The 27,589-nt window shown below is 35.7% G+C and overlaps 1 protein-coding gene across 6 annotated transcripts in view; it reads right to left on the bottom strand.

The window, feature by feature from the left end:
• The window catches only part of LOC123565021 (paladin-like), a 319,425-nt gene that overhangs the window by 146,520 nt on the left and 145,316 nt on the right, over positions 1–27,589 (bottom strand). For all 6 annotated transcript variants that reach the window (XM_053537674.1, XM_045359004.2, XM_053537676.1 and 3 more), the window contains one exon: positions 18,197–18,321. In XM_053537674.1, the coding sequence (XP_053393649.1) occupies positions 18,197–18,269 (73 nt within the window). In that variant the 5' untranslated portion in view covers positions 18,270–18,321. The remainder of the gene's footprint in view (positions 1–18,196; positions 18,322–27,589) is intronic.

Below are 27,589 nucleotides of genomic sequence, written 5' to 3'. Positions count from 1 at the left end.
GGAGTTATGTTTCTTGCTATACAGGGTCAGCTTATGATGGTGAACAAGTATTCCAAGTTTCAAAGCAATAGCTTTGATAGTTTAGGAGAAAAGCTGACCTAAACATAAAACTTAACCAGGCAACGCCGACGCAGACGCCGACGCAGACGCCGACGCCGACACCGACGCCGACGCCGACGCCGACAACCGCTCAAGTGATGACAATAACTCATCATTTTTTTTCAAAAAATCAGATGAGCTAAAAATGATGTTACCATGGAAACGAAGCCCGTGACCTATATATCTAAATGTAAAATTCAAAAGCGTTGATACTGATCTATTTAAGGAACACAGCTTCGGCATTTTATTTTCATTTCAACAATATCCATAATAACAATAGCAGCATGCAGAACGACTTTTCCATAAAAATGTCAGACGAGGGGTACTGCTGTAAGTATCTTAAGCTCTGAAATTTGTTTAAATAAATGTAAATAATACGAAAATATTACTTACGTTAGAATTAAAATGTTTTAAAGCTACATTAACAAGAAAGATATCTTATTTAATTTTTTTTATAAGAAATTATGATAAAAATGAAAGATATAAGCTATTTTAAACATCTCTGTTGCCATGGCTACTTTAAACTTTAAGAAAAATAGGGTACCATGTAAAGTTTTTGGTATTTTGCTAACAATATTACCCAAATATTCCATGTTGGTCATTAACAGAATGGCACTGAAGCTGTCGAAAACCCCGTTTTCATACATAGTTGTTTAAAAATGAGAGAAAATGCGTTACCATGGAAACACGAGCCCCGCGACATATATATTTCAAGCTTTTATTAGAAAGCTAACGCGCATACTAGAAAAAATACTAATTATGCAGACTTCTACGGATAACAATAAAACCAGAATGCACTGAAAACTGTTAAAAATACGTATTTTCCTTCTACTTTCTATATAAAATACCGTTAGAGAGTCATGTTCTTCAAACCTGTATAAAAATTGTACTTGAAGGGCCAGAGATAAAAGAAATTGAGATTATAGCAGTCAAAAAATTATATTACACGAAATACAAAAAATAGCTGCGGTTAAACTAATTTGAATTTACCCTGGTAACAAGGTAACCTACCTCCTTAAATATCAATCCAAAATTCTAAGAGTGACCATAGCTAATTATTCTTTAGCAAATAAAACAGGAACTGAGAGGTTAATCATGTAAGTTGAGCGAAAGATAATTAACACTGTCTCCCAGAGAGCAAGACAGTATAGGAAGTATTTCAACACTAAATGATCTACAAAGAGCAAGGAATCATTGAAATTTGGACATAGAACCTTTGAAATTCTAGCTGATGCAAATTGTCTGCTTCCAGATGACTACCCATAGCTTGAATTAACAATTCCCTTTGTTTGATAAAGCATTTACAGATCAAAACAAGAGGGATTTGATGGCCCCAGAGCGCTCACCTGAGCTTCAGACCTTAAACAGGCTTGAGTGTGTGCAACTTTGAAGTATGACTTAATATGACCCAGGTGCCAACAGTTCCTAAGGCAGCAGAAAATGATTACATGAATTATTGTAACAGAGGACAATCTGTTCAAACATTATTATTCTTCTCAGGTCTTGAAAACTGGGTGGAAAAAAATATACATTAACCACTGGAGCAGGTTGGATCTCTTTGTTAAGGTTTTAATATACCCAGCTGTTCCGGAGATGAAAATTTGTTCAAAGGTATTTCTATAATTAGCTCTAGCGGCTGCTTTCATTTGAACATTAGTTTGGAAGAAGACCAAATAATGATTCTACAGACCAAGTTTGGTGAAGATTCAGTTCATGTGAAGAAGGTCTATCAGTTCATGTGAAAAAGTAGTTTAAAGGCATTTCTATTTCTAGCTCTAGCAGCCCAGAAAAGGACCAGGTAACCCCATTTGAAAAAATGTGCCTAGACCTTATAATGATGCAACTGACAAAGTTTGAAAAATCAGTTTCTGAGAAAAAATCTTATAAAAGTATTACTATATTTAGCTCTAGCTGCCTCTAAAAAGGGCTGGGTTCCCCATTTTGAACAAATATGGGAGAGGACCTTAAATGAAGCTAAAAGCCAGGCTTAATGAAAATCCACAACATCGTTCATATAAAATTATTCGCGTTTCGAAATTACTTTTCTTGGTAGTTTATCCCAGTACTAGTTTGGTCTGAAGTTTATGCTAGTATATTTGGGCGCTCTTTGTCACGTGAATTTCATGAAATGATTTCGGCATATATAAGTGTGAACTGATATTGTTCTCACCACTCGAGGTTTATGATTGGCAGCAAACAGTCTGTACCCGCCCTTCCTCCCATGATGTATGTTGGTGCTTATATTTTAGTTATAGCTTGCTTCAACGAAACAAACTGGCATGAAAATCGCTTGTCTAGAATATTAGTTTATTTTATTATAAAATAAATGTTGTTTTTGGTTTATGTTTACTGTTTTACGCAGGTTATGTTAAGTTTTGAATATATATAATGTGTGTTTGTTTTTTGTAAGTAAATCACTCCGATTGTTAGTTGTAAAGCTACAATTTTGGTTGTATCTGTTTGGTTCTGGTGATGTCTTTTCTAATAAAATCTTAAACACCAGATAAATAATAGATTATTAATTATTCACGCCTGTGTTTTAGGCAAACTTGAAACATTTATCTTAACAACATGATTAAATTTACTTTTAGTCTCGTTTCAGTTCAAATTTACCCGGATACTTAGATCGCTTGGAACCATACGAAGAACATTAAATCGATTGTTGAAATATGAATTTACTTCGCGAACAATTGAACACTTATATGCTGCCAATTATATACCTTATTCCTACTTTTATTGTTTCTTTTTTGTCTTGTTGAAGGTAATTGAGATAAGAGAATAATTGATTTACTCACAGCTTTAGCGTGAGTAACAGAAAATATCCTTTCAAGGTTTTTTCATTTTTACCTCTAGGGGTCCCTAAACAGGGCCAAGCATCCCCATTTGAACAAAATTAGGAGAAGACCTTACAATGATGCTATAGACCAAGACTAACGGAGATCCATCAAGCCATTTATCGGAAAAAAGTACTTTAGAGGTATTTCTATTTTAAACTCCAGTGGCCGCTTAAAGGGTCCAAGTCCCTCCATTTGAAGAAATAGGGTGAAGACCTTATAAAGATAAAAATTTGATGAAGATCCATAAAGCCGTTCATGTGAAGTTGTTTAAACATATTTCTGTTTTTAGGTCTAGTGGCCCTTCTTAGGGGCCAAGTGCTCAAATTTGAAAAGAAAAACTTAGAAGAGTACCAGTCCTTATAATGATACTACAGACAAAGTTTTTCATGAGTAGAATTCATTTAAAGGTGGTTTCTATTTTTAGCTTGTGGCCCAAAAAAGGGGCCAAGTTGAAACATTAGTAAAAATTTGATAGAGGTTCCTGCCAGGATGCTTCTCTCTAAGTTTGGACCAATTCTGGCCAGTAGTTTCAGAGGAGATATCATCTGAAGAAAAGTGTAAATGGACCGACTGACAACAGGCAGATGACAAATGGATGGACTGTGAGTGACCACACCAGCTCACCTGAAAACTTTGTGCTAATTTAAGGTGAACTACAAAAAATCTCAGAATTTTGCATTACAAAACCCACATAGGATAAGACATTTCTCTATTGATTGACAGTATAAAGCTCTGGTCAACTTTCCAGCAATCTCTTCTTAAATTCTGGTAGAGAAGTTTCTCTAAGCCTTAACTCCCTATCATCCAAGACTTGTGTGTCTAAATTAACAAATTAACAGGCCAAAGAGACTCTCATAGCCAATTTTCTAGCACAGAGACCTCAGGTTATTGTCTAGAAGACTTGTTTTCTCAGACAATGGCAATTCTGTGTAAACAAATAGAAATAAATAATGTATAATGATAGCTTGAAAGCTGTTTGCCTTTCTCTGCAGTTTCTGAGATTTTTTCATACATCAGCAAATCAAGAAAATATTTGCCTTTGGCTATTAGCATGTGTCAAAGAATATAGATAGACATGATGGAAAAGACAAGAAATCGCAAGCAATAGCAACTAAAAATACATACATCAATATTCATTTAAATTGAAAATTCTAAGAGGAATTTAAACAAACAGGGGTTTCTGTTTTCCTTCTTATCTAAAGGGGGTCTTTTACATCTAAGCAACATTTTCTGACATTTTTTATGTTTAGTATATTCTATCTGAGATCAATGTAATGAACAAAAAGACCCGTTATATAGAGTAAGATCCATTTGAAATGTATGTATTCTTTTTTTTTTCATTTTGTAAATACACCCCTTTAACATAAAAGTATTCAAAAAGTGGACTATTTCTCTAGAATTCTATATAAATTTTCTAGTTTCACATTGTCATTTGATATACACTGGGATATTTCCACAATCTTGACCAAAAGGCAAGTTTTAAAAAAACATGTGTAGCTTCCAAATGTATTTCATATTTCCATAATCCTGGTTGAGCGACCAAGATAGGTAAAGGGAGGTTATAATAATTTTACAAACCTGCATTTCTAATGAAATTTGGCCAAATATATATTTGTTAATGGTTCTTATACTCATATCATTCCTGAACAAATTTAGTTTATTTATTTTTTACTTAATATGCTTAAATATCTCTATCCTAATTTGGCAAATAGGGTTGGAAAATCAGTTTTTTTTTAAATACATCCAGAGCCATAGAGCCATAAGAAATAGGGTTATACCCATCATTAATATAGAACACATGTGACCATTTCAAGCCTTTCAATAGGCAACAATAGAACAAAGCAAAACAAAAGAACAGCACCACCTTTATTCAATTCATACAGAAAATCTACCAGGTAATTACAATGCTTTGCTATTAAAGCAGAAAGGCTGGCATATATCAAAGTTTGCTGTATCAACTAAAACAAGGAGAATCCTTTACTGCAGTTAATCTCTGAAATATATTGATCAAATTAGTACCACCCTTGTCATTAGGAGACAATTTACAAGTATCTTGTTAGTCTTTATTAATAGGTAGGCAGCAAATTAAATCATTATACTCTATAATGCCTTCATCTGATCTTATATTATTGTTGACAATTTCTAGGACAGAAGACTTAATCATCTGAAATTAAGTTCATCCAGTACAAACAGTAGGTTACATTCTTACTTGGGTTGCCCTCACATTCTGAGGACAGAGGATTAAATTCCTCCAAATTTCATTTCGAAACTATTGGCACAGTCTTACAAGAGTTAGCCGTCACATATATCCAAACATTCTGAGGAATGAGGATTACTTCCTTCAAAGTTCAGTTAAAACAATAACACAGTCTACAATTAAGGGTTGATCATAACACATATCCACACATTTTAAATACAGGTGACTAGAACAATTTTATAAGAGTTGACAATCATGGATATGCATATTCTACAACAAAACCAAGTCAACTACATGACTGACTAAGTCTACATTATTTCAGCACTGTAACCTGGGTCACAACTTCCCAACACAGATCAGTGGTCGCTGACACATCTTCAAATATACTGTCAGACATCTGAAATTGTCACAAAAACAAACACCCTGCAGGTAGACCTGACTTAAAACCTCTGGATGGCTTAAAATTAGCTGCATTTCCCTACTGAAGTTCTTCCTAATGAGAAGTACAGTAAAACACAAATCATTTGAGTTCCCCAGGAGATGTCTGTTTGTTTGTTTGTTCTGGGTTTAACAATGTTTTTCAACAGTATTTCAGTTATGTAATGGCAGTCAGTTAACCTAACCAGTGTTCCTTGATTCTGTACTAGTACAAACCTGTTCTCCGCAGGTAACTGCCAACTTCCCCACATGAATTCTGAGGACTGGTGGAGGACAAATGATTTCAGACGTAATGTCTTTTATCAAATCGTCATGGAGGATATAAGCCTCACCCGGAGACTGAACTCAAAACCCTGCAATCCGTAGAACTGCACCTAAGGGGGTGGGCATCCCCCAAGGGATGGGCAAAACGTCAGAGGGGATGGGCAAAATCCAAGGCATAAAATGATCGAAATACAGAAACTATAAGGGAAATGACATAGGACTATATGGTTTACTCATGTGAGCATTGTGTGCTCCAGCCACCAATGCACCAGTCATTGGTGTTCCACTGTATAAAGAGGATTTCTGCAAATGGCTGCACTAAACAAAAATAGAAAATGAATTGTTTTGCATTTTAGCTCCATACAGCTTCCTCAATATGAGCCTACCTCATGGTATAATATTTCTGGTTTCATTGAAAAGCAAATATATATAATTCATTGGAAACACATTAATACAAGTGGAAGCAAATCAACTACAAATCCCATGGGAAAACATATCGTCACTATTTGTATGTTATATGTATATATTCCTGCTTGCAAAAAAGACTTAATGAAATGAATAAAACATTACTCAGACACCATTATCAAATGACTGAATGGGAGATATATATACAGTGTAGTAACTGTAGACCAACAGACTACAACACCTTGCTGTATACAACTTGTTTATTTGCAAAGACTGACATAGAAAAATTTAAGGACATCAACAGACTACAACGCCTTGCTGTTTAGAACTTGTTTATTTGCAAAGACTGACATAGAAAAATTTAAGGACATCAACAGACTACAACGCCTTGCTGTATACAACTTGTTTATTTGCAAAGACTGACATAGAAAAATTTAAGGACATCAGCAGACTACAACGGCTTGTTGTATAGAACTTGTTCATTTGCAAAGACTGATAAAGACAAATTTACGGACAATCAGCAGACTACAAAGCCTTCAGTTGCTGTTTAGAATTTGTCCATTTGCAAAGACTGACATAGAAACATTTAAGGACATCAGCAGACTACAAAGCCTTCAGTTGCTGTTTAGAATTTGTCCATTTGCAAAGACTGATAAAGACAAATTTACGGACAATCAGCAGACTACAAAGCCTTCAGTTGCTGTTTAGAATTTGTCCATTTGCAAAGACTGACATAGAAACATTTAAGGACATCAGCAGACTACAAAGCCTTCAGTTGCTGTTTAGAACTTGTTCATTTGCAAAGACTGATAAAGACAAATTTACGGACAATCAGCAGACTACAAAGCCTTCAGTTGCTGTTTAGAATTTGTCCATTTGCAAAGACTGATAAAAGACAAATTTAAGGACATCAGCAGACTACAACGGCTTGTTGTATAGAACTTGTTCATTTGCAAAGAATGACATAGAAAAATTTAAGGACATCAGCAGACTACAAAGCCTTCAGTTGCTGTTTAGAATTTGTTCATGCAAAGACTGACCAAGAAAAATTTAAGGACATCAGCAGACTACAACGCCTTGCTGTATAGAACTTGTTCATTTGCAAAGAATGACATAGAAAAATTTAAGGACATCAGCAGACTACAAAGTCTTCAGTTGCTGTTTAGAATTTAATCATTTGCAAAGACTGATAAAGAAAAATTTAAGGACATCAGCAGACTACACAGCCTTGCTGTATAGAACTTGTTCATTTACAAAGACTGACATAGACAAATTTAAGGACATCAGCAGACTACATATAGACTTGTTGTGTAAAACTTTTTCATTTGCAAAGACTGATAAAGCCCTAGCTACTGTGGTTTTGGTCAAGAAGATTTCCAAAGCTCTTCCTTTCAGTTGCCATGGCAACCAGAGCTCTGCATGGATTTCAATTCTTTGGGCAATTTTAAAAAGGTGCCACCCAAGGATCATTCCTGTGAAGTTTGGTGTAAATCTGCCCTGTGGTTTGGAAGGAGATGATTTTTTAAAGAAACTGTTGACACAATTTCAGTTGCAATGGCAACCAGAGCTCTGCATGGATTTCAATTCTTTGGGCAATTTTAAAAAGCGGCCACTCAAGGATCATTCCTGTGAAGTTTGGTGTAAATCTGCCCTGTGGTTTTGAAGAAGAAGATTTTTTAGAAATTGTTGACACACAACGCATGATGGACCACGCGTGACGGACCACGCACGACGGACCACGCACGCTGCTTGACAGACATTGAGCGGTCACAAAAGCTCACCTTGAGCCCTTGGCTCAGGTGAGCTAAAAAGGAGAATACTTTATTGCAATCAATTAATCTCTGAAATATATTGATCATATGAGTGCCTCCCTTGTCATTAGGTATATTAGTAGATAGGCAGCAAATTAAAATGCCTTCATTAATACTGATATCTGATCTTATATAAATGCTGGAAATTTCTAGGACAGAAGATTAAATTGTCTGAAATTAAGTTCATCCAGTAAAAACAGTAGGTACATAATAATCTTACTAGGGTTGTCCACACATTCTAAAGACAGAAGATTTATAATTAATTCCTCTAAAATTCAGTTAAAACTCTAGGCACAGAGTTATAAGGGTTCACATATATCCACATATTCTGAGGAATGAGGATTTCCTCCTCCAAAGTTCAGTAAAAACAATAACACTGTCTACAAGTAAAGGTTGATTGTTACACATTATCCACACATTTTAAGGACAGTCAGGTAGAACAGTCTTAAAAGGGTTGAAAATCAAACATACACATATTCTACGACAATATGTTCAGTCAAAAATATACATTATTTCAGCAATGTAACCAGTCACAACTTCCCAAAAGAGATCAGTGGTGGCTGACACATCATCAGATATACTCTCAGACATCTGAAATTGTCACAAAAGCATACACACTGCAGGCAGACCAGACTTGCTACCCACTGGATGGTTTAGTTGAGGCAACTTTGCAGTGAAGGTTCTTCTTAATGAGAAGTATAGTAAAACACAAATCATTTGAGGTCCCCAGGAGAAGCCTGTTTGTTTGTTTGTTCTGGGTTTAACAACACTTTTCAACAGTATTTCAGTTATGTAATTGCAGTCAGTTAACCTAACCAGTGTTTTTGAATTCAGTACCAGAACAAACCAGTTCAGTAACTGCAAACTTCCCCACTTGAATTCAGAGGACTGATGGAGAACGAATGATTTCAGTTGTAATGTCTTTTATCAAATCGTCATGGAGGATTTAACCTTACCCAGAGACTGAACTCACAACCCTGCAATCCGTAGAACTGCACCCTCCCTATTGATTGACCTAATGGGGTGGGCATCCCCCAAGGAATGGACAAAATGTCAGAGGGGATAGGCAAAATCCAAGGCATAAAATCATCAAAATATAGAAACTATAAGGGAAATGACATAGGACTATATGGTCTGTTCATGTGAGCATGCGTGCTCCAGCCATCAATGCGCCAGAAATTTGGGTTCCACTGTATAAAGAGGATTTCTGCAATTGTAGGATTTGTTAATTTGCAAAGACTGACACAGACAAATCTAAGGACATCAGCAGACTACATAGACATGTTGTGTAGAATTTGTTAATTTGCAAAGACTGACACAGACAAATCTAAGGACATCAGCAGACTACACAGCCTTGCTGTATTGAACTTTTTCATTTGCAAAGACTGACATAGACAAATTTAAGAACATCAGCAGACTGCACAGCCTTCCTTTATTGAACTTCTTCATTCGCAAAGACTGACACAGACAAATTTAAGAACATCAGCAGACTGCACAGCCTTCCTTTATTGAACTTCTTCATTCGCAAAGACTGACATAGACACATTTAAGGACATCAGCAGACTACAAAGCCTTGCTGTATCAACTTTTTTCATTTGCAAAGACTGATAAAAGACACATTTAAGGACATCAGCAGACTACACAGCCTTGCTGTATTAACTTTTTTCATTTGCAAAGACTGACACAGACAAATTTAAGAACATCAGCAGACTACACAGCCTTGCTGTATTAACTTTTTTCATTTGCAAAGACTGACACAGACAAATCTAAGGACATCAGCAGACTACACAGCCTTGCTGTATTAACTTTTTTCATTTGCAAAGACTGACACAGACAAATTTAAAGAACATCAGCAGACTGCACAGACTTGTTGTATAGAACTTCTTCATTTGCAAAGACTGACACAGACAAATTTAAAGAACATCAGCAGACTGCACAGACTTGTTGTATAGAACTTCTTCATTTGCAAAGACTGACATAGACAAATTTAAGAACATCAGTAGACTGCACAGACTTGTTGTATAGAACTTCTTCATTTGCAAAGACTGACATAGACAAATTTAAGAACATCAGCAGACTGCACAGACTTGTTGTATAGAACTTCTTCATTTGCAAAGACTGGCACAGACAAATTTAAGAACATCAGTAGACTGCACAGACTTGTTGTATAGAACTTCTTCATTTGCAAAGACTGGCACAGACAAATTTAAGAACATCAGTAGACTGCACAGACTTGTTGTATAGAACTTCTTCATTTGCAAAGACTGACACAGACAAATTTAAGAACATCAGCAGACAACACAGACTTGTTGTATAGAACTTCTTCATTTGCAAAGACTGACATAGACAAATTTAAGAACATCAGCAGACTGACTTGTTGTATAGAACTTCTTCATTTGCAAAGACTGGCACAGACAAATTTAAGAACATCAGCAGACTGCACAGACTTGTTGTATAGAACTTCTTCATTTGCAAAGACTGACATAGACAAATTTAAGAACATCAGCAGACTACACAGACTTGTTGTATAGAACTTCTTCATTTGCAAAGACTGACATAGACAAATTTAAGAACATCAGCAGACTACACAGACTTGTTGTATAGAACTTCTTCATTTGCAAAGACTGACATAGACAAATTTAAGAACATCAGCAGACTACACAGACTTGTTGTATAGAACTTCTTCATTTGCAAAGACTGACAGAGACAAATTTAAGAACATCAGCAGACTACACAGACTTGTTGTATAGAACTTCTTCATTTGCAAAGACTGGCACAGACAAATTTAAGAACATCAGCAGAATACACTGACTTGTTGTATAGAACTTCTTCATTTGCAAAGACTGATAGAGACAAATTTAAGAACATCAGCAGAATACACTGACTTGTTGTATAGAACTTCTTCATTTGCAAAGACTGACACAGACAAATTTAAGAACATCAGCAGAATACACAGACTTGTTGTACAGAATAATTTATTTGCAAAGACTGACATTGACAAATTTAAGAACATCAGCAGAATACACAGACTTGTTGTACAGAACAATTCATTTGCAAAGACTGACATTGACAAATTTAAGAACATCAGCAGAATGCAGAGACTTGTTGTACAGAACAATTCATTTGCAAGACTGACACAGTCAAATTCAGGAGGCTATATTAGACTACACAGACTTGTTGTGTAGAGCTAAATGTTCATTTGCAAAGACTGACAATGATGAACTTCAGGAGACCAGCAGACTACACAGCCTTGTTGTGTAGAACTTTAAAGTGTGTTTGTTTTTGTTTTCATGTTTTCTGGACTTTTTTTTCTAGGATTTTTGAGGTTAAGAAGTTGCAAGAAGGAAAACTTATCATTTTGCAACAACTGCCGAATATATTCATTACAACATGACTTTCGTCTAGAGTAAAAATGTAACTGAAGTTTAGCTTTGTGTCTTGTTCATCACCAACTTGTTGGTAGACTCTCAATCACACCCAAAACTTTTAGTTGCAATATTGTCAACTAGCATACATGACACAAAAACAGAAAATGTTCACAACCGAATGCACTTTCTTTGAGACAATTGTCATCAGAGAATTAAATTAGCATTACAAATAACAAAAGATAAAAGTTGTTGGTTTGTATATAACACAAGGCAAAACAGAATTTCCATTTGCTAAAAACATGCAAAATAGTTAATCAAACCCTCCTCAATGTTTTAAAGAAGCATTACAATATAGCATGCATAAGCGTGACAATAATCTGACAGACGTGTGCTATAACGAAACAGCTTTTTATTATCAAATAAGGTTTGTAAGAATCAATGAGCCTACAAGTAAAAGAATTTTAATGGTGAAAGTGTTTTGCACATTTATTTAAATGTACAAACTGTTGCAAATCTGTGAACAACAATATCACTGGGGAATCTGAAATGTGTTGTTTTGCTGCCTTTACTGCTCTCGAGAGATCACTTTATTTCGAAACTGGTCTTGTGGCTTTGCGAACATATATGTCTTTACAGACATGTATTTTGTATATTTTGTCAGCATAGTTGCTCTGTTAATTCACTTGGAAACTCGGGTCTAGTTGGAAGGAAAATGTATGCCTGATCTAGTTACAGAGAAAATAAATTCTATGCAGACAGGTATTTTGTCATTTGGCCATCATGATTCCTCTCTTATTTTACTTAAAAACTGGCCAAATTGGAAAGAAAATATCTTCTTTTGTATTATTGTCACTTCTTATTACTTAGGAGATTGTTGATTTTACTAAGAAACTGAATTAGGTCAAATAAGAGAGAACACAATGTACTTTTTAGGGATGTATTTTGTTTGTTGTATGTGTAGTTGTTATTTCCTTGGAGAAGTTAACTTACTAAGAAACTGATTATAAGGTCATATAGGAGAGAAAATATCTACTTTTTAGGGAAAATATCTACTTTTTATTTTGTTCTCTACATGCATTATGTTATTGCCTCGGAGATTTTCATTTACTAAGAACACGGTTAAATTGGAGAGAAAATTTATCATTTTAATTTAGGGGAGTATTTGTTAGATGTTATTTCCTTGGAGAAGTTAACTTACTTAGAAACTGAGTAAGATATATCTACTTTATTATAAGTTGTCATTGCTTTTGAGGACTTCTTTTACTAAGAAACTGATTATTAAGATCATATTGGAGCGAAATAAATCTACTTTTTAAGGAGACATTTTGTTTGTTGTGCATTGCTATAATTTTGGAGATGTCCATTTACTAAGAAACTAAATAAGATCATACTGGACAGTACACATATACTTTCAGGGAGGTATTTTGTCCATTACATGCATTATGTTATTGCTTGGAGATGTCCATCTACCGATAAATGAATAAGGTTAAATTGGAGAGAAAAAATATACTTTCAGGGAGGTTACAATTTTGTTCATTTACATGCAGCTATTGCTTTAGAGATGTCCATCTACTGAGAACTAAATGAGGTTAAATTGGAGAGAAAATATCTAATTTTTACGGAGATATTTTGTTTGTTGTGTAGTTGTTATTACTTTGGAGGAGTTCATTTAATAAGAAACTGGAGAAAAAAATCTCCTTTCTACGGAGATATTTATTGTTGTGCAGTATTAATAATTTTGGAGATGTCTATTTACCAAGAAACTGAATAAGATCACACTGGAGTGAAAATATCTACTTTTTTAAACAGATATCTTGTTTTGTTGTGCAAAATTTTTTTTAACTGTTTTGGAGATGTCCATTTACTAAGAAAACTAAGAAACTGCTCAAGATGCAGAGAAAATATCTACCTTTGTACAGAGGTAGAGGTGAACCTGCCTAAACAGTCACATGTATTAAACAGCCACTTGCCTTAAGCTTACTTCTCAAATTGAGTTTTTGTTTTTATCTCAACCTTTTTCTTATTCTACTTTCTCAACCTACTTTAAGCAGCAACTAAATGTGTCACTACCTCAGCTGGTTGCCAAATATAGCTTTGACTGTACTGTGATTGTTGTCCTGCCATTATAGCTCTGAAGATGTCACTTGACTAGATACTGGTCTAATTGGAAAGAAAATATCTACTTTTGTAAAGAGGTGCTTTGTCTTTTCTAATATCTCTTGAGATTATCTGGTCTCATTGAAGAGTTTACTACTGTTGTAGAAATGACAATTTATAAGAAACCGGAAAAATCTACTTTTGTAGGTGTGTAGGTGTTTGCGTGTCTGTTCAGGTTTAGCATCTTTTTCAACCATTTTTTAGTGACATAAACAACAAGGATTAGTTGTAACAGTGCAGCTAAATTTGCCTTCCAAACAATTCCTGAACTAGAAAAACAGCTAAATTTGCCTTCCAAATACATCAGGAACAAGAAGCAGCAGGTAAATTATCCTTCCACACATTTCCTGAGCTAGAAGCAGCAGCAACAGCTAACTTTTCCATGCAAACACTTCCTGAACTGGAAGTAACAACTAAACCAGAGCTCATAGAACACGAAATGCCGGCCTTGATGCATTCAGTAATTGCACAAGGAACAGAAACTATTTGGTCACTGTGCACTGGACATACTGACCTCAAATCAATAATTAAGGGTCATTTACCAGTCATAAATAAACTCCGTATCAAATGTGATCTTAGACCAAAGCATTCTTTGTTATTAGTTAGTTATAAGCAAAAAAATGTTTTACTGTTCTAGGTAAATGTGACCTTGACCATTGACCTACTGACCTCAAAATAATAGGGGTCATCTGCTGGTCATGATCATTCTCCCTTTTAAGTTTCGTGATCGTTGGCCCAATAGTTCTCAAGTTATCATCTGGAAATGGTTTAACTGTTCCGGATCACTGTGACCTTCACCTTTGACTACAAAATCAATAGAGGTCATCTGGTGGCCATGATCAACATCCCTATAAAGTGTCGTGATCCTAGGCCAAATCGTTCTCAAGTTATCATCCGGAAACAGTTTAATTGTACCGGGTCACTGTGGCCTTGACCTTTGACCTACTGACCTCAAAATCAATTGGGGTCATCTGCTGGTCATGAAAAACCTCCCTATCAACTTTCATGATCCTTGGGCACAAGTGTTCTCAAGTTATCGTCCAGAAATGGTTTAACTGTTCCGGGTCTCTGTGACCTTGACCTTTGACCTATTGACCTCAAAATCAACAGAAATCATCTGCTGGTCATGACAAACCCCCCTATCAACTTTCATGATCCTAGGCCCAAGCATCTTTGAGTTATCATCTGGAAACTGTTTAACTGTTCTGGGTTTCTGTGACCTTGACCTTTGACCTACTGATCTCAAATCCAACAGGGGTCATTTGCTGGTCATGATCAACCTCCCTATTAACTTTCATGATCCTAGGCCCAAGTATACTTGAGTTATCATCCGGAAACGGATTGGTCTACGAACAGACAGTCTGACCAACCAACATACCGACCGACTGACTCTGCAAAACAATATATCCCTCCTTCTTTGAAGGGGGGCATAAATATCCTGCCAAACACTTCAAGAACAAGAAGCAGCAGCTAAATTTCCCATCCACATGCTTCCTGAACTGGAAGCAGCAGCAACAGCTTAATTATCCTTTCACAGCAGCAGCTAAATTATCCTTCCACACAATGCCTGAACAAGAAGCAGCAGCAGCAGCAGCAGCAGCAGCAGCAGCAGCAGCAGAAGCAACAGCTAAATTATCCTTGCAAACACTTCCTAACAAAAAGCAGCAGCTGCAGCTAGCTAAAGATTCCTTCTAAACACTTCAGGAACATTAGAAGCAACAGCTAGTTAGTTATCCTTCCAAACACTTCCTACACTAGAAGCAGCAGCTGCAGCTTAAGGTTCCTTCCAAACACATCAGCATCTAATTTATCTTTCAAAACACTTCAGGAACAAGATTCACCAGCTGCTAAAACTTCCAAAACTAGAAATTACAGCCAAATTATCCTTCCAAACACATGTTAAACTAGAAGCATCAGCTAATAACTAGAGATGCTTTTGAGAAAAGCGCATGTCTCCCACAACTGCCCCTATGAAAAATGTTAGTTTCTCTAGATGTTTTAGATGAGTGGATCCGATTAGATGGTCTGGATGAGTGGATCCAATCAGTAATTCAAGGGCCATAAATCAAAAGTGCCTGGGCAGATTTGACTAGTTATCGAACTTGGGTAAGGTCTTATGGCCAAACACATTTTGTTCAAGTTTGGTGAAGATCGGATGAGAAATGTTCGACTTAGAAAGCGGACAAGAGTAAACAGACGGATTTTTTTGGTAATTCAAGGGCCGTAACTCTAAAATGCCTGGACCGATTTGGCTAGTTATGGAACTTGGCCGAGGTCTCATGGTCAAACACATTTTGTTCAAGTTTGGTGAAGATCGGATGAGAAATGTTTGACTTAGAGTGCTGACAAGAGTAACAAGAGCACCGCCTTGCGGGTGCTGACGCTCATCTGATTTTTTTTGTGTAATAGAAATATTGTCCTACCCATGATTTTCTAAGTCTAAAAGGGCTATCATTCTTGCAAAAAGAGGATAGAGTTATGTTTCTTGATGTACAGTGTCCACTTATGATGGTGAAAAAACTGTTGCTAGTTTTAAAAGCAATAGCTTTGTAGTTTTGATGAGAAAAGTTGACTTAAACATAATACTCAACCAAGAAAATGATTTTCTAAGTCCAAAAGGGGCAATAATTATTGCAAAAATCAGGATGGAGTTATGTTTCTTGCTGTACAGGGTCAGCTTATGATGGTGAACAAGTGTTGCAAGTTTAAAAGCAATAGCTTTGATAGTTTAGGAGAAAAAGCTGACCTAAACATAAAACTTAACCAAGAAAACTGATATTTTCTAAGTCCAAAAGGGGCCATAAATCTTGCAAAAAGCAGGATGGAGTTATGTTTCTTGCTGTACAGGGTCAGCTTATGATGGTGAACAAGTGTTGCAAGTTTAAAGCAATAGCTTTGATAGTTTAGGATAAAAGTGACCTAAACATAAAACTTAACCAAGAAAACTGATTTTCTAAGTCACAAAAGGGCAATAAATCTGCAAAAAGCAGAGTGGAGTTATGTTTCTTGCTGTACAGGGTCACTTATGATGGTGAACAAGTATTCCAAGTTTCAAATGCAATTGCTTTGACAGTTTTGGAGAAAAGTTGACCTAAACATAAAACTTAACCAAGAATATCTGACATTTTCTAAGTACAAAAGGGCCATAAATCTTGCAAAAAGCAAGATGGAGTTATGTTTCTTGCTATAACAGGGTCAGCTTATGATGGTGAACAAGTATTCCAAGTTTCAAAGCAATAGCTTTGATAGTTTAGGAGAAAAGCTGACCTAAACATAAAACTTAACCAGGCAACGCCGACGCAGACGCCGACGCCGACGCCGACAACCGCTCAAGTGATGACAATAACTCATCATTTTTTTTCAAAAAATCAGATGAGCTAAAAAGGCCGATTTTTCGATAATTTAAGGGCCGTAACTCCAAAATGCCTGGACCGATTTGGCTAGCTATCGAACTTGGCCGAGGTCTCATGGTCAAACACATTTTGTTCAAGTTTGGTGAAGATCGGATGAGCAATGTTTGACTAAGAGTGCGGACATGAGTAAAAAGGCCAATTTTTCGATAATTCAAGGGCCATAACTCCAAAATGCCTGGACCGATTTGGCTAGTTATTTAACTTGGCCGAGTCTCATGGTCAAACACATTTTTTTTAAGTTTGGTGAAGACTGGATGAGAAATATTTTAATTAGAGTGCGGACAAGAGCAAAAAGACCGATTTTTGGTAATTCAAGGGCCGTAACTCCAAGACGCCTGGACCGATTTGGCTAGTTATCGAACTTGGCCGAGGTCTTATGGTCAAACACATTTTGTTCAAGTTTGGTGAAAATCGGATGAGAAATGTTCGACTTAGAGTGCGGACAAGCTTTGTGACAGACACACACACAGACTGGAGTAAATCAATATGTCTCCCACACCACTGTGTGGTGGGAGACAGAATTATTCCAAATACTTCAGGAACTCTAAAAGACAGCTTTATTATCTTTCCAAACACTGTTCCTGTTTCAATGTCTTGTGTACACATCAAAAGATTGTTCGAAACTTGGTACAGTCTAAAACATTATTGTATCTGCATCAAAAGTGCAACCACTGATTGATTCACATATTCCATGACATGGTGTTTTCTCAAATATCATTTATCATACTTAAAGGGCAGCTAATACCCAAAGATCAGCTGAGTGGAAATTCATCAATGCATCAAGTATTTAAGGGAAATAATTAATTCAAAAGACATACTGCTCAAGATGGGTCCATTTTTTACAATTCTGTCTTATTAGAACTTTGCAAACTCAATATCCAGTTTGCATTTTGATAAAATCCTAAGGATGTCAGAACCAGAAAATAGAATTTAATCATCAAGCCATGGGCCAATTATTCATGATTCGTTGATACTGTGAATAAGCTGCTACACAGCACCACATGCTTACTCTGATCCAATTATAGATAGAATTGTTCAGCTTCCACCTTCTTACCATGGTTGTTTTTATTCTAATTAGATTCAACAAAATACAATATTCAAACTGTAGGGTTTGTTTTAATAATAATACAGTTGCTGAATCTAACTATCACCTAACAAAATGTTCATTTTTCATTTCCTTTAACTTAAATTGCCAAACTAAACTCACCTTGACCTCTGACATTTCGCAGTGACCTCAGGGGCGTAGGTGGTGGCGTGTACGAGCTTGCACCTGTACCCATCTTAATTTCTGTATTCTGGTGACGAAAATATATCCTATTCAGACATAACTACCTGAAATATACAAAAGAAAATCATAACTACTTGGAATCACATTAACTTATCTGGAATTATTTAAAGACAAACATTACAACCTTGAATTTAACATGGCTGAAATGCCTTACCGTCTTGCATTGGATTTTGTATCTTAGTGTAGTCTGGCAGTAGTACCTGAATTATATTACAGGCAATCATTGAAACCTGGTATATATCAAGATCAGGCATTTATACCTAAATTATAGCACAGCCAGATTTCAAGACCTGAATGAACTATTGTAAGACATTACTTTCAACAATTTTCCAGGTTCAGCTATTACAACCTGGATTATACTACACTCAGGCATTAGCTCTAGTTAGACAATATACCCTGGAATATATAACAGTAATTAAACTCATTACAACCTGGAATGTACTACAGCCAGACATTCATATCCAAAATGTACAACAGTTAGGCATTGCATTCTGGAATAAACTTCAGCAAGACATTGCTACAGCTGAACATTGCTATCTTGAATGCTACCAAAAATATACTACAGCAAGACATCACTATCTTGAATATACTTGGTAATAAGGTACAGTTACCTGCCCTTCGTTACCCAACTAAAGGAAGTGTATCCGAGAGAAAAGAGGTCCCTCATTTCATGATGGATTTGATTGTAAATAGATATCCTGAGCTTCTGAAAGTAGTCAAATTTTATAGATCTGATGTAAATGAAGAGAAAGTGGTAAAACATTGCTGGAAAATCATGTTTTTTTTGGCAAATGACTGTCTGCGGATTTGTACAAAAAGTAGGCTGAACCGCTTCACTTTGTAAAAATGCAATACACTATTCATTCTGACAGATGTGAGGAGAAAAGTAGCAGGTCAACAGGTCACTTAAAAGTGATTTTTGTGTTTCTCTCGGATAGATTTCTAAAGAGAAGGTATTTGCATTTGTCTTCAGAACATTGTGTCAAAGCCTTGCATTGATATATTTGTATGTAACCCTATGGGAAATTAATTGTACTTTTGGGCCACTTCAGCCACACATTGCTACTCAAAATGTAATAAAGCTAGACATTGCTACCACAATATACTACAGCAAGACATCACTATCTAGAATGCAGTACAGCCAGACAATGCTACCCAAAATATACTAGAGCCAGACATTAATATATGTAACGAGTACAACCTGACACTACTACCCTAACGTACTACAGCAAGACATCACTATCTAGAATGCAGTACAGCCAGACAATGCTACCCAAAATATACTAGAGCCAGGCATTAATATATGTAATGAACTACAACCTGACACTACTACCCTAAAGTACTACAGCAAGACATCACTATCTAGAATGCAGTACAGCCAGACAATGCTACCCAAAATATACTAGAGCCAGACATTAATATGTGTAATGAACTACAACCTGACACTACTACCCTAAAGTACTACAGCTAGACATCACTATCTGGAATGTACTGGAGCCAGATATTGCTACCCAAAATGTAATTAAGCCAGACATTGCTACCAAAAATCACTACAGTAATACATTGCTACCCAAAATATAACTAAGCTAGACATTTCTACCCATAATGTACTACAGGCAGACATTGTAATATTAATATTAATTATTTATTATATTAGTTGTCCTGTGCCTTAGTATGCCTTATTTTTCAGTGTGCTTCTCCTTTTGCTTGTTTCATTTGCATATGATTTGTGTTTATTACTCTGTGCTTAGTGCTTGCTTTTGTAATAGTTTTGCATATCATTTTGTGCTTATTATTTTTGTTTTGTGCTAGCTTGCTTTTGTAATAGTTTGTGCAACTTTGCAGTCAGCAATTACACTTATAATTCTCATTCTTTTGTTTTATGCATGGTAACTTATTGCATGTCCTCATAATATCCTTTCTGTTTTTATATGTGTCGCATTGTTTTATATGATTTCACTGATTGTTTTACTATGTTCCTTAAGTTTTACTATGTTCCTTAATATTATATTTAATGTGTTTGCTCTCTGTGAGAAAGTTGCTGATCAGTTCCTTTCAAATCTGATTTGAGGGGATAATTGATTTCTTAAAACCATTCTTCTTTTCTGTCCCACTTTTGTGCTGGTTTTGCTAATTCAGTTTTTTATTTACATGAAGTTCTTATAGAAGTTTTTAATGAAGTTCTTATAGAAGTTTTTAGGCCTATGGTCAGGATCAGCAGCTTTTCCACAGCTTTAGATGTGCTTAATTTGTGTGCTTTTTATATATATATATGCATGTTATATATATAGATAGATAATATTTTCTTTTACAGCTATTTTTATTCTTGTTGACCTCAAATATATTTGTTAATGGTCGGTTAAAAAGCTCATCAGAGCTTATGTTTCATATGTTTGTGTCTTGCCGACTTGAAATAAAACTTATTGTATTGTACTGTATTGTATTGCTACCCAAAATTACTGCAGCAAGACATTTCTAACTAAAATGTATTTAAGCTAGACATTCCTAGCCAAATGAACTACAGATAGACATTGCTACTTGGAATGAATTACAGCCAGACATTGCTACCCAACATGTACTGCAGCCAGACATTGCTACCCAACATGTACTGCAGCCAGACATTGCTACCCAACATGTACTGCAGCCAGACATTGCTACCCAGCATGTACTGCAGCCAGACATTGCTACCCAACATGTACTGCAGCCAGACATTGCTACCCAACATGTACTGCAGCCAGACATTGCTACCCAGCATGTACTGCAGCCAGACATTGCTACCCAACATGTACTGCAGCCAGACATTGCTACCCAACATGTACTGCAGCCAGACATTGCTACCTAAAATATACTTCAGCCAGAACTTGCTACCCAAAATATACTACAGCCAGACATTGCTACCCAAAATGTTCTACAGCCGGACATTGCTACCCAAAATATATATTTCAGCTAGACACTGCTATCAAAAATGTAATACAGTCAAACATTCTACCCAAATGTTCTACAGCCAGACATTGATACTAAAAATAATTACAATGGCCAGACACTGGTACCCAAAGCGTACTACAGCCAGACAGTAAATGCCCAAAATGTAATACAGCCAGACATAGCTATCTGGAATCTCATATTAGCAAGTACTGGCAGAAATTCACATTCTAGATGATGGCAGCATAGAAATCCTAACTGGACAGAACTTTTCATGGAAACCCTAGCAGAATTTCATAATGCTTAACAGGAATCACAATCTAAATCCTATATTGACTGACTATACACAACAAAGTCAGCATTAATGACCAGATAATCAACATAAAACTGTAATAAAAGTCAATTTAGTGGACAGTTTCCCTAGATAATTGTAACTTCAATTTCTCCAACCAGATTCAACTCCACACAAGATAATATTAACAATGGGTGATCTGGCTTTATTATATACAATTTTCCCTAGGCAAGATAATTTCAGAAGAAAATTGGACTAGCCTAGAAAGAAATTATATATGAGTCAATGTTATTTCTTGCTTAAGTTATTTTATATATAGGAGGATGCTCAATTTCTTACAAAATGAATACCAGCTAATTTTGATTCTTCGCTACAATCATTATAATAAATATATAGGGCTATAGGAAAAGCTTGGTGGCTACATAGGGAACAAGAGCACCGCCTTGCGGGTGCTGACGCTCATCTGATTTTTTTTGTATAATAGAAATATTGTCCTACCCATGATTTTCTAAGTCTAAAAAGGGCCATCATTCTTGCAAAAAGCAGGATAGAGTTATGTTTCTTGATGTACAGTGTCCACTTATGATGGTGAAAAACTGTTGCAAGTTTTAAAGCAATAGCTTTGATAGTTTATGAGAAAAGTTGACTTAAACATAATACTCAACCAAGAAAATGATTTTCTAAGTCCAAAAGGGGCAATAATTATTGCAAAAAGCAGGATGGAGTTATGTTGCTTGCTGTACAGGGTCAGCTTATGATGGTGAACAAGTGTTGCAAGTTTCAAAGCAATAGCTCTGATAGTTTAAGAGAAAAAGTTGACCTAAACATAAAACTTAACCAAGAAATCTGATATTTTCTAAGTCCAAAAGGGGCCATAAATCTTGCAAAAAGCAGGATGGAGTTATGTTTCTTGCTGTACAGGGTCAGCTTATGATGGTGAACAAGTGTTGCAAGTTCTAAAGCAATAGCTTTGATAGTTTAGGATAAAAGCTGACCTAAACATAAAACTTAACCAAGAAAACTGATTTTCTAAGTCCAAAAGGGGCAATAATTCTTGCAAAAAGCAAGATGGAGTTACGTTTCTTCATGTACAGGGTCTGCTTATGATGGTGAACAAGTATTCTAAGTTTCAAAGCAATAGCTTTGATAGTTTAGAAGAAAAGCTGACCTAAACATAAAACTTAACCAAGAAATCTGATATTTTCTAAGTACAAAAGGGGCCATAAATCTTGCAAAAAGCAAGATGGAGTTATGTTTCTTGCTATACAGGGTCAGCTTATGATTGTGAACAAATATTCCAAGTTTCAAAGCAATAGCTTTGATAGTTTAGGAGAAAAGCTGACCTAAACATAAAACTTAACCAGGCAACGCCGACGCCGACGCCGACAACCGCTCAAGTGATGACAATAACTCATCATTTTTTTTCAAAAAATCAGATGAGCTAAAAATGGATGGCTAGATTTGAAAAGCAGGATGACAAAATAGGGAAAGCTGGATACCTAGATTAGGAAAACTGGATGGCTATATTTGATAAGGAAAGCTGGATGGCTTGGTGTCTAGATTGCAAAAGCCAGATAGCTGGATTGATAAAGCTGGAAGGCAAAAAAGGGAAAGCTGGAAATTGATAAAGCTGGAAGGCAAAAAAGGGAAAGCTGGAAATTGGGAAAGCTAGATGTCTATACTGGGAAAATTGGAGGTCTATAAACTATAATGTGAATGCATAATAGCTAGACTGAGAAAGCTGGATGGCTATACAAGGAAAGCCGAATGGCTACTTAGGGGCAGCTGGATAGCTTTATTGTGATAGCTGGATGGCTACATAGGGAAAGCTGGATGGCTATATACAGAAAGCTGAATGGCTAAGTAGGGAGAACTAGATGGCTACATTGGAAAAAGTATATTAATCAGTGTTATTTATTTTTAGTTGGCATTCAGAATCTAGATAATAAAGCTGATATAAGTGTGGCAGTCTGTGCCAGTCTAAACACCTTACCTTGGAATACCTCACAGTATACAACACATTGAAGGGCCATAACTCAAGGAATTATGGCTTTTTCTACACTCATGAAAGTATTTGAGTGTTAGATATAAAGGAATTACCATATTTCCCCCCAAGTGTTGGGATACCCTTAAAACTGGGACACCCTCAAAATTTGAGAAATTATTATTTTTCTTGTACCAAACATTTGGAACTGGAAATTTCTAAGATATTTTTCTGTTCCTAAAACTTGGGTATTTCAGAATTTCCAAAACTTGCTATTTCATTACAAAATCTTTTAAATAACAAGAAACAGACAATAAATCAACACCTCATCAAAAATGCATGTTCTGCTTTTCTAAACTTCTACTTTTACAACTGTGGGTATATTCAATTAAACATTAAACGCCTTATTTAGGCAATAAAATACAAATACATTTGGCACCATAACATTACGAACTTTTATGAGGGGACATAAACCCTGCTATTTCTAATTAGCTATGTAAACCTTATATAGAAATTCTATCAAGTAAAGCTAATCAATGTTACAGAAAACAGTTAAATGAATTAAGCAGCTCCCCTCTGGGAGCTTTAAATGTGACTGGTGAAACAAAAGAAGTGAGTAAACTTCGAAATCAATGAACAAATGACTGAACGGAACCAAAATAGTCTGTCTTAAATGAAACCTAACTGCATTTCATGTTTATGGAAATGATACTAACTTAACTGGTTTATGTTAATCTCATTTTTGTTCAACATTTTACAAGTATTAAAGCCATAAAGCTTCTATTAATAAGCAGTTGACCTCGATACAATAGACACTGTATATTTTCCAATACAGGTAACTAATAATTACTTTGCAATATAACCCCTACATAATTTTATGATGGATTATCTTTGAACACACCTGGACTTATTAGACTCAACTGCCACATTATCAAAGTTTATCAGTAGATCTGTATCAGAGTAGGAGAGATCCTGTTTGTACACAAATTCATTGTATTTTCTATTTTTAGAACTGGTAAGACAGTGATCAGGTGAGCAAACACCGAACGTCCATGTTTTTTGTAAACAGTGATGTTTTTCTAACGGCCTAAACTTTGTTAAAACACAAATTATATCAATAATTTTTTTTAGTATTAGAAAGGTTATAAAACAAGCAATTCATTTATTACTTTTAATTATTATTTTGAAATAAAATGAATTAATTATGAACGCTTAACTTACAGTGCTTTTCTAAAAGTTTTGAACATCACTAACGCCGCCATTAAAATTATATGTCATTTAATATGTTTATTCATTTAAACTAGAATGTGCCCCCCCCCCCACCCCAACTGGTAAATTTGTCAAAAATAAGGGGAAATCATTCCAATGTTTGCAGTCTTAATGGGATATAGCCTCAAAAGAAAATTTATGAAATGGATTCATTATTCTATACCATATACTTTTTGAGCTATGGGCATCACAAACAAAAAATCCACTATTTTGGCTATTTCAAGGGCCATAACTCTGTAATAAACGCTAAAATTCTCAAGAAGAATGCCAAGTGTGCAAGGTCACATTATGATAAAGACTCAAGCAAGGTTTCATGAATTTACATTAAATACTTTTTGAGTGAGGCACATAATTAGGTGAAAATGTGCATTTTTTGACTATTTCAGGGGCCATAACTTCGGAAATAGGGGGCAGACCCAGATGAAAAATAGTCGGTGCGCTAGTTCATATCATGATAAAGATTCATGCAAGGTTTCATCAATTTATGTCAAATACTTTTTGAGCTAGGCGTGTCACAAGGTGAAAATGTGCATTTTTAACTATTTCAAGGGCCATAACTCTAGAAATAGGGGGCAGACCCAGATGAAAAATAGGAGGTGCACAAGTTCATATCATGATTAAGACTCATGCAAGGTTTCATAAATCTATATCAAATACTTTTTGAGCTAGGCGTGTCACATTGTGAAAATTAGCATTTTTGACTATTTCAGGGGAAATAACTCTAAAAATAGGGGGTGGAGCCAGACGAAAAATAGGAGGTGCGCAAGTTCATACCATGAGAAAGACTCATGCAAGGTTTCATCAATTTATATCAAATACTTTTTGAGCTAGGCATGTCACTAGGTGAAAATGTGAATTTTTGACTATTTCAGGGGCCATAACTCTAGAAATAGGGGGTGGAGCCAGATGAAAAATAGGAGGTGCGCAAGTTCATATCATGATAAAGACTCATGCAAGATTTCATTAATTTATATCAAATACTTTTTGACCTAGGCGTGTCACAAACTTTGGACACACGGATGCACACACGGACGGACGGATGCACGCATGGACAAGAGCAAATCTTTATGCCCCCACCACTCATGGGGGGGCACAAAAAGATATTTGAATACGAAAATATGAAAACTGTAAGTATTTCAAAACTTTTTGAATTTTGAAAATCCATAAAGGAGCGAAAAAACTTAAAAATTAAAAATTCCGATCCCATACACAAACAATGTAAAAACAATTGTTTTGCCCACCACCAGATAAACAGATGTTAATGCGTGACGTCACAGCGATCTCTCCTATAAAGAGCCAATGTAAGTTATAGATGTCATTGAACATTATCTTCTGGGTCACCAAAGAGGAGGTAAGCGCACTTAAGCCAAAAACAATTTTTTTTTGCCATTCTTGAAAACTGAAACATTCTAATGTTTATTGCTAAAATATCAGATAAGCTATCCAATCAAAAAGGCAAAAAACAGTCACATGAGAAATGATCGATGGATTGTGATTGGTCAAAACTGACAACAGTTGAAAAAGATATAAATGCAGCAAGAAACTTCAGGTGTATGAAATGTCTCATAATAATGTCTTATAATTTGTGGGCATTACAGTATCAATTTGAAGCTGACATTAACAACATAAATTATTTATAAAGGTTGATTATCAGACAGTTAATGCTTTGTCTATTTTTCTTTTTATTCTTTTTATTATTGGGTTGAAGTCACATTGACACAGCTGAGAATATATTGCAATTTTTCTAGCTTTGATAGTGGAAGAAGACCCAAGGTGCTCTTTCCACCATTATTTCCTCACAGGTAAGCACCTGGGCCTAACCCATCAATCTTAGGATGGCTCGTATGAAAATGTCTACATCCCAGGCAGGGTTTCCAACCCACTAGTACAGGTTCAGGGCAAGTAATTCAAAGTCAGTGACTTTAATCACTTGGCCACAAAGGTCCCTTCATTGAGTTCTAGACATCAGAATTATGCTCAATTAAGTGTATCACGCAAGATTGTATTCAGAAACTGAAGAAAGAGTATTTTCAGTTGTTTATTTGCAGACATGGCTTATTCTAAGCTCCTATTTCCTCTTGCAGTTGTAGATAAGTTAATTTTCGGGGAAACAGGACTTTTTTTTCTAAATTAAGACAATTTTTTTCTGCTTGCGATGAAGTTAATATTTTGCAGTTCTATCTATGAAACTCTCATATGATCCACATTATCTATAATTTCAGTTCACAGAAGCTGCATAGTACTTTATTAAATTTGTTTTTTTTTACTTCAAGACTTAAAATATCCAAGAAAACTTCGCGGGCTTAGTGCAAAACGGTTGTAACTTATATGAAATAAAGAAGGAGTTACAACCGTTTTGCGCTAAGCCAGCGACTTGTGCATTTAAAAGACATAAAGATGTGTCTAAATGACCCTTTTCTTGCAACAACAAAAAATCCTCCATTTGACACTTGTGAATTGAGCGGCTGACCTTCAAAAACTTAACATTCAAAGAAAAGCTTTAAACCGTTAACATTTAGACTACACCAAAGTTGTTTTTTTTTTAAGAAGTGATGATCTTGATGGACCCTTGGTCCTATGTTAACATTAGTTTCTCTTATTATGATCCATGTAGGCCAAGTTCATTTCAATAGAAGTTATTGAGTAGACACCATTTTTCCTCATATGCAACTTTCCACCTTTGATGCTGGAGTAAGACCCTACACGCCCCTCTGTGCATTATTCCATCACAGGTGGGCACCTGGGTAGAACCATCTACATTCCGTAAGCATGCTGAATGACTCCCACACTTCCTCATGACCCAGATAGTTGTGTGTAAGTGTGGTTAAATTCAAATATAAAAGAT

The sequence above is a fragment of the Mercenaria mercenaria genome, chromosome 2 (genome assembly GCF_021730395.1).
Source record: "Mercenaria mercenaria strain notata chromosome 2, MADL_Memer_1, whole genome shotgun sequence".
Classification (NCBI taxonomy): Eukaryota; Metazoa; Mollusca; class Bivalvia; order Venerida; family Veneridae; genus Mercenaria; species Mercenaria mercenaria.
Note: the sequence above shows the minus strand (reverse complement) of the source record. Positions and strands in the feature narration are given on the sequence as shown.